This window comes from Calypte anna, chromosome 5, assembly GCF_003957555.1.
Source record: "Calypte anna isolate BGI_N300 chromosome 5, bCalAnn1_v1.p, whole genome shotgun sequence".
NCBI lineage: Eukaryota > Metazoa > Chordata > Aves > Apodiformes > Trochilidae > Calypte > Calypte anna.
The window spans coordinates 523,389-531,942 of NC_044250.1; the positions used below are offsets into that span (position 1 = coordinate 523,389).

At 55.2% G+C, this 8,554-nt stretch overlaps 1 protein-coding gene across 1 annotated transcript; it reads right to left on the bottom strand.

Annotated features, from left to right (window-relative positions):
• Positions 1-6,709: 6,709 nt before the first annotated feature.
• Positions 6,710-8,285, bottom strand: CHST14 (carbohydrate sulfotransferase 14). Its single transcript, XM_030451080.1, has one exon. It carries the CDS (start codon positions 8,179-8,181, stop codon positions 7,081-7,083), a length of 1,101 nt encoding a protein of 366 aa, XP_030306940.1. The 5' UTR covers positions 8,182-8,285; the 3' UTR covers positions 6,710-7,080.
• Positions 8,286-8,554: the final 269 nt, after the last annotated feature.

The window sequence follows — 8,554 nt, forward strand, 5'->3', positions numbered from 1 at the left end:
GACTCGAGCACATGAGATGCCACCAACCAGGGAAGGTGCCTGGACACAAGCCAGCAGGACTTCGGGGTCTGCAGCTCTGAGGAGCCCCCCAGCAGGTGGAGATCAGTGGATGGAGACAGCACGAGGCTGGTGCCACCCACAGCCACCCTGGCACAGACCAGAGGCAACCCCCTGGTCCTGAACAGGAGGAACCTCCCACTCCCCCAGTATCTAGCCCCCAAACTTGCCCAAATTCAGCTTGTTTGCTTACATCTTGTCCCAGGGAGGCCAAACCAGAGCTTGGAGCTGAGATGGGAGCAGGAGCAGCAGGGAGGATCCAGGCAGGTTCAGGATGCTCCCTGCTCCCCTGTAGCCACCAAATCTCCAGTTGCCCTCTCCCCACGGGGACTTTCCCAGCTCACCAGCTCCTTCCTTTTGCTGCAGACAGCCCGGGTCCTGGGTCTCCCTAATTGTTTCCACGTGGGTTGGATTTATTGGCAATTAAACGGTTCAGTGGCTCCCAGACGTTGTCTCCTCCCAACATCTTGTCTGGCAGATTGCTTCCTGCCAGCATTCCCCACGGGATGGGGAATTCTGCTGAGCCCTCTGGGGCTGTGTGTCTGTGTGCATGGGCAGGAGCAGCTGGCAGAGCATCCCTGCCAGGCTCCTGGGAAAGCTGGGTGAAAAAGGAAAAAGAAAAAAAAAAAAAGGCAGCAAAATATGCAGTGATCCAGGGAATCCTGCAGCAGCCTGGCAAACCTGCCACGGCTTTGGCAGAACTCCTCAGACACGTGGTGGCTCCATCAAAACATGTCAGGGAAAGAGGCAGCGAGGGGAAAACACAAAGCAAAGTCAGGACAAACCTGAGCAGCCCTGGGGCAACACGCAGAGACCTGGAGAGACGTGGGGCAGTCTTGGGAAGAGCCCTGCTGGAACCTGCAGCAGCCCTGGGGAAACCCACGGGACCTGGTCCAGCACCTCCCAGCCCCTGCACACAGCATCCTCATCCTCATCCCCATCCTTATCCTCATCCTCATCCCCATCCCCATTCCCATTCCCATCCCATCCCCATCCCCATCCTCATCCTCATCCCCATCCCCATCCCATCCTCATCCTCATCCTTATCCTCATCCTTATCCCCATCCCCATCCTCATCCTTATCCCCATCCCCATCCTCATCCCCATCCTCATCCTTATCCCCATCCCCATCTCCATCCCCATCCCCATCCTCATCCTCATCCTCATCCTCATCCTCATCCCTTCTTAGTAAATTCAGTTATTCCAGAGCTCAGGAGTGGTAAGTGCTCTCCACACCCTGGGAATCTGGTTTCCCCCAAGAGGGTTCATTTGGGTTTGATGGTCTGGAATGGTTTTCCATGGTTTGGAAAGCATCTCCCTGGCCTCCAGGAAGCAGCTGCTCCAAAGAAAGCCCAGGAAATGGCCAGTGGCCTTTTTGGGTTAAGCTCAAAGGCCTTTGGGGCAAACTACTCCCTAAATTCTTCAGGAAGTAACAGAGGTGTCAGGAGCAGGTTGGGAATTTTCATCACACCCCAAACAACAAAGATGCAGCCCACGTTTTGCCAGAAACCCACAGTTTGGCCAGAAACCTGTTGCTTTTGTCAGCAAATACCCCATCCCAGCTCAGCCACGATGCCACCAGGAGATGTGGGGCCTCACCCAAGGTCTCTCTCCCTCCTGCAAGGTCTCCATGGCTCCTGGAGGTACCAAGTGGATCCATGGGGTTTCTTGGCTCGGCGTGGTGTCAGGTTGTGCTGGAAGCAAAGAGAAGATGGAATTATAACTCTGTGTTTGTGATCCAGTCCCTGGAAGAGGCTGCAGGGAAGCTGGGGAGGATCTCTGAGATCTGGTCCCATTTTTATCTTCACTGATGCCAGGAGAACACAGCACCAGCATCTCAGGGTGGGCAGCCACCAAACCAGGGCAGGCAGGAGTTATAGCCAATGATTTGCCCTCTAATTAAACCCACTGATTTTCCCATTTTTTTCATATATTTTCTCAAAGAACAGGAACATCACTGGGCAGATGTTTCACTAACCCAAAGAGGGCTGCTTCAAACCCCTGACAGAGGAATAAACCCAGGGCAAGTCTGCCCTGTTTGGTGGCCCAAGTGCTGCAGATGAGGTCCAGACCAGCCCAGTCCTCCTGACACTTCTCCTTGCTCCAGTTGTGGCTCTTTTGAGCCAAAGTTCCAGGCCCCAGGATACCTGAGGAAAACCTCCTGGAGGCAGATGGGCTCCCACCCAAGTTTTGTGACCAGCCAGGTGTCCCCTCCTCTCCCTCCTCCCCACTGGCTCTGGGCCTGGAGATACTTTGCTGGTGATGCCACTTCCATTATTTCCATGGCAACCATCTTGTGGCAGGTCTCAAGCCTGGAGATTTTTATTTTTTTTTTTGACAACTCCATTTGATTCAGTCCCCAGAAGGCAGTGGCTGCAGCAGGAGAAAGTTCTCATTCAGATGCAAAATCACTGCAAGAATAGCTGAGGGTGCAGGGGGGGCAGGCTGGGCACGGTGCTTTTCATCCCACCCTTCCTCCCTTCCCACCCTTCCTCCTCTCCCTGGTTTATTCCATCTGAAAGAGCCTCATCCAGTGACACTGGGGACACTGGCAGGAACAGGGCACTCAGACAATGCCAGTCCTGGCTGGCAAGAGCCTGGAGGAGATAAAATTCCTCTCCTGGATGAAAAGATTTATTTTTTTTTTAATTTTTCTCCAATGGGAGCTGTGATCTGCTGCTGGCAAAGCCACCCTGGGCTCTCCTGGGAAGGTTCTGGGTGCCCCAAGCTCCTGCCTGCCCACTGCCCCCTTTGCTGATTGGAGTCACCAAAGCCTTACAAACACCCCCAAAATCTCAGCCCAGAGGATCCTCTCTCCTCAGCCCTGGTTTTGCCCCCCAGAGGTCTCACCCTGCTTCTCCCAGAAGACACCAAACTCCAGCAGACTCCAATAATTCTGCTGCAAACTGAATTAGGGGCATTTTCTGCTCCTGCCATCACTTTCTGTGCTGCCTCTCACCTGCCAGCCAGCAGCTCTCTCTGTCCTGACCTCTCTCCAGTGCAGCCCTTTTCCTGTCACCTCCCAGCACAAACCAGTACACAACTGGGACTGGAGGCAACCTCAATGGAAATGGTGTGGGGGGGCTGGCAGCTGGAGATGCAGCCTTTCCAGGGGCTCCCCACCAAGGAGGAAGCCAGAGGAGCTTCAATCTCTATCATAAAACCTCACCAAAAACCTGAGGACAAGCAGGGAGAGCAGTTCTGCTCCAGGCACCCTGGGGCTTCCCCAGCTCCAGCCCCAGGTCCCAGCTGGGCAATTAGAGGAAGCATCTTTGAGATCAGTAATCCTGGAAAGAATACAAAGACCCAGGAAACGCAGACTTCCAAAAGGAAAGCTTTGAATTCCACACAACCTCTTCTAAAGCCTCCCACAAAGGCTTTGCTGTCCTTTCCCAGGAGCTTTGTGGGGCTGAGGGTGATGCTGGAGCCCGGCTGGCTGGGCAGATCTCTGCTGATATCATTACCCACAAAAGGGCTCTAAAGGCCTCTGGGGTGTTTGGACTCAATGAATCTTTTTGTTTGTATTTTTTTTTGTTTTTTTTAACCCCCCTGACTGGCTGGAGCTGTGCCAGGGCTGTGCACACTGAGCCCCAGCACCCCCAGGCTCTGGCAGGATGGGCACAGACCTCAGCCCCAGCTGGTTCTGCAAATCCAGCCCCAGGTTGGTTTCTTTGCCCCCCTCCCCCCAAGCACCTCAGCAAAAGCAGAGCAGGAAAGTTACCTGAGCTTTGAGACCAGAGCAGCCCAAAGTCAGGGGCCTGCCCAGCACCTGCAGAACTCAGCATTTTTATCTTTGGCTTTGGTGAGGCCCTGCAGGCATGGTCTGCATCAGGAAAGCAGGAAAATAAGGAGAAGGAAGGAGGAGAAGGGTTGGGTTGAGTTGGAAGGGTCCTCCTGCAATCACCTCATCACCTGCCTGAGCACTCCAGGGAGGGGTCTTTACCTCATTCCAGGAGGGGGCATCCCCTGGTGTCAAACCCCAACCCCCCGAGGAGTTTCCCTGGGGAAGTTTGGGACACTCAGTGCAGTGCTGAGGCTTAATAAAACATAACAGAGATCCCTGCTGGATGGAGAGGGAGAGGTGGGAAAAGGAGCTGCCAAAGTGGAACAGGGCAGAGAGCAGCAAGGTGAAACCCCAAGAGTTGATAACTTCAGAGTTTCCCCCTTGTTTGTCCATGAGCTGCTGGGGACCCCCCTCCCATCCCATCCCATCCCATCCCATCCCATCCCATCCCATCCCATCCCATCCCATCCCATCCCTCCCCATCCCATCTCCTCCCCTCCCATCCCATCCCCTCTCCTCCCATCCCCTCTCCTCCCATCCCATCTCCTCCCATCCCATCCCATCCCATCCCATCCCATCCCATCCCATCCCATCCCATCTCCTCCCATCCCATCTCCTCCCCTCCCATCCCATCCCATCCCCTCTCCTCCCATCCCCTCTCCTCCCATCCCATCCCATCCCATCCCATCCCATCTCCTCCCATCCCATCTCCTCCCATCCCATCCCATCCCATCCCATCCCATCCCATCCCATCCCATCCCATCCCATCCCATCCCATCCCATCCCATCCCCTCCCTGCCTCCCAGACATCAGAGGGATGGATCCTGCCAAGGGATGGATCCTGCTCAGCACCTCTCCCCTCCAGTGGGATTCACTCCTGATTTATTCCATACCAGAGAAACACCTGAAAAAAAGTAAAAAAAAGGAAAACAAAACCATCAAGAACAACAACAACAACAACCACAACCACAGCAAGTGATGCAGCTGCTGAGGGAGATTGATTGCTTTTATTCTTCCTGCTTGCCCCCAGAGCTTTCCCAGGGCACAGTACTTCTGGCCAGGGCTGTAATGAAGTACCACTAATAGAAACCTAATTGATAGAAACCTATTTGCTGACTTGCAGCAAAGAGACTGAGGAACCCAAAGGCAGTTTGTAACCTCGATCAAGTAAGGGAAATCAGGTTCAGAGCTACACAACAGAATTCCCCCCACTCCAGCTTTTGGGGAACTTCCCACATTCCACACGGTTTTGCCAGGAATGGGATGAAATCCTGCCCCAGGTAGGAGGCTTGGCTGCACTCCAACCCTGCTCAGGGGGTGCCAGGAGGTGGGGGGCCATGAGATCTTCCTTAAGGAGGAAAAGGAGCTCAGTGGCACCCAGCAAACAAGTAAGAGGCAGCCACAGAACAGCAAAACCCTGCATGCAATAAATTAGATTAAGGGGATGAGAGACTCAAAATGTAATATAGGGAACAGAAGCTGCAGCAGATAAACAAACAAGCAGCACAAACCTTGAAGACTACTGAGAAATAAGCATTTAATTAAAAGCCCAACTGCTAAACAAGCAGGCAATGCTCCCTCAGCTGGAGAAGCAGACAGAGATAGCAGAGTCTGACCAGCTTGTTCCTGGAGGTCAGGCTCCAGTAAGCCCAGCCCAGCAGCAGCTGCTTCACTAAATACCATCAGATTCCCAGCTGGAACCTGGGCCCTGTGCCTGGGAACAGGGCAGAGCTCAGCTCAGACTCTGCTGGGCTCTGGACCTCCCCAGAGGGACAGGGTGATTCCCCCAGGAGTTTTTGGGCAGAGGGGATCTGTTCAGTCCCTGCTCATGCCCTGATTCTTCATCCCACTGCTTTGGGATTGCTTGCCTGGGGCTCCATGCCTTTCTTTCAGGCAATTTCACAAATCCTAAAGAAAACACCTTCATTTTCCTTCCCCCCCCCAGCTTTTTAACAGAGAGATTAATCCCAGGAAGCCCCCAGCTCCCTGCAGTCCCCATCATCCATCCCCACAACTCCACAGGATTCAGGCACCTCCTTGGCTGCTCATCCCATTGCCCTGTCCCGGAATCATCCCAGACCTCAGCTGGGATGAGTTTCTTTCCCCACTTGTTGCTGCTGCTCTGGCACTTAGAACACGGATTAATCAAGGCAGGAACTGCCTATTCATCAGTCTGTACCACCAGGATTCAGCACCAGGGGCTGCAGGCCTCTCAAAACCTAAACACTACTACTGAAGGAAAAGCACTAATGGAATAATTCGTATAAAAACTTTATTAGAAACGAGGCCACAGCCTCCCAGGAACAACATTCTACACCATCTCCTGTATTTTTACAATTTCATGGCTGTAATTAAATACAAGTAGCTAGAAAAAGAGTGTGCACATCTCTAGAGGAAGGGAGAGCTCATCCTCCAGCCTCCCTTGTCTCAAACATGGCTGGAGAAAGTGTTTTTCCCTGGTGGTTTGTACAGACACCCCACGAGGCTGTGGGGTGACACGTGGGGCTTTGGGTGCTTTCTGTCCTCAGGGTCCTTTCCTGTGGTACCAGAATTCTGGATTGCTTCAGTCCCAAGGGAGAAGAACAAATTGTCATGGCTTGATACTGCTTCCCATACGTTGTGCCAGGTAAACAGGTGGCACTTTCAAACTTCAGAATCACACAGAAGTGACTATTATCCCACCCCTGGTTTCACTGCAGTACTAAATAATAATCATAATAATAATAATAATAACAATCACAAAGCCCAGAGGGCCTGCTGGCACAGAAAAACCAGACCAGCCTCAGATAACCACCATGAAAAAAAAGAAAGCAAACCAAAAGCCCAGTCCATAAAAGCTTTTTCTTCTACTCGTACCCAAGGTTTAACAGCACTCATTAATTAGTGCATCAGCACCACGACTGCAATCCAGCCACACACTGCTTGGTACGAAACACCAAAGAAAACATATCCACTTCTCCAGTTCCTTAAGAGATGTTTTCCACGTCGTGGCATCAGGAATAAGAATTTAAAGCAAAGAGATACCCAAAAGCTGCTGTGCTGGAGTCAGGGGTGTGTGTACACCTCAAACCCAGACGTACCAAGAGGTATTCTAGTAGCAAAGGCAATATGTAATACTTCATATAAACAGGCTTTGGAAAGTATAAAATTAGGAAGTAATGCATAGAGGGGTGTGTTCCCCAGGCCCTGCAGCAACGTGTTCCCGGCACCGGGATTCCCGAGGTCTGCCAAGCACCAACTCATTGCCTGCAGAACTCGGTGGTGACGTTGGGCAGGGGGTAGGCAAAGAGGGAGAAATCCAGGATGTACTTGGGCAGCAGCTCCTGGATCAGCCACCGCTGGGTGTTGCACAGGTAGTACTGGAGGGTCTCTGGGGTGACGGGGTTGTACCACGCCTGGCGCTCGGGGAAGCGGATCCCGGAGGGCGAGCGGATCCGCTCCAGGACGCGGCGGGCGTCGGCGTCGAGGCGCTCGTAGGAGCCGATGAAGTCGTAGCGCACGGCGCAGGGCTGGCAGAGGTTGTAGATGGGCATCCAGTGCTCGTTCATCCTCTCCACCTCCTCGTCCAGCAGGTACCGCAGGAACTCGGAGAAGGTCACGTCGTCCCCCGCCGAGTTCCCCCCGTTCTTCCGATACCGCCGGACGATCTCCACCCCGTACTTCTGCTGGTACTCCTTGATCTCCCCGAATTTATTCCTGTAGGCCGAGAGCAGCCTCTCCATGGGGTTCCTGACGAAGATGAACTTGTAGTAGTTCTTCAGGCGGTAGCTGATCTCATCGGGCTTCATGTCCCCCAGGAACACCAGGTCGCTCTTGTGGTCCATCTTCAGCTTGACGTCGACGCTCTCCAGCGCCCCGCCCAGCACCTTCAGGATGCGTTTCCAGTTGGAGCAGGCGACCTTGGGGACGTAGCAGTACAAGAACCGGTATTTGTCACTGACCAGGAGGTGCCGGAGCACCGTCCGACGCTGCCCGGCCGGCAGCTCCCAGACGCTCCGGGGCATCGCCCGCTGCCCGCAGACGGCGCGGATGGTTCGGTTGCGGATGTCCCGCAGCACCTCGGAGTCCAAATCACCCGGGACCTCCTCCCCACCACCGCCACCTCCTCCTCCTCGCCGGGAGAGCTCCCCCGCCGGCGGGTGCAGCGGCAGCGGCTTCACCTCGGCCAAGATTCCCTTCTCGATCATGAGGAGCAGCCCGCTGGAGGCCAGGATCACGCCGAACATCAGCATGGAGGGCAGCAGCACCGTCCCGCCGCCCGCACCCCGAGCCCGGGAGCGGCTGCGCCCCGAGGCCGCCGCTCGCTTCACCTCCCCGGGGAAGGGGGGCCGGGGGAGCATGGCCGGGGAGGGCTGGGGCCGCCTCCCTCAGCCGCGGCTCCGCATGCCGGGGATGGCAGGAGGGCAGCGGGGAAGGGGCTATGGCTGCCGGGACCGTGGCCGGGGGCAGGCGGGGCCCCGGGCCGGCAGTGACGGCCGCGCAGGGCGGGACGGGGGAGGCGGCGGCCATTTCGTGTGGGCTCCGCTCCGCCCCACCGGGATGGGGATGGGGATGGGACGGGAGGGACGGGGAGGTTCCCCCGGCTGCGGGCAGGGAAGGGCGAAAGGGTTGAGTTTCCAGGGGAAAACTAGGGAGTTTCCCCCGCCTCGCCTCGGGTCCCCTCGGGCGCCTTCGTGAGCCCGAAGCGGCCGCGTTTCCAGGGTGCGGGTGTTG

Excerpts from the sequence above, each read along its gene's own strand:
- CHST14 (XM_030451080.1), bottom strand. The coding sequence starts at position 8,181 with ATGCTCCCCCGGCCCCCCTTCCCCGGGGAGGTGAAGCGAGCGGCGGCC.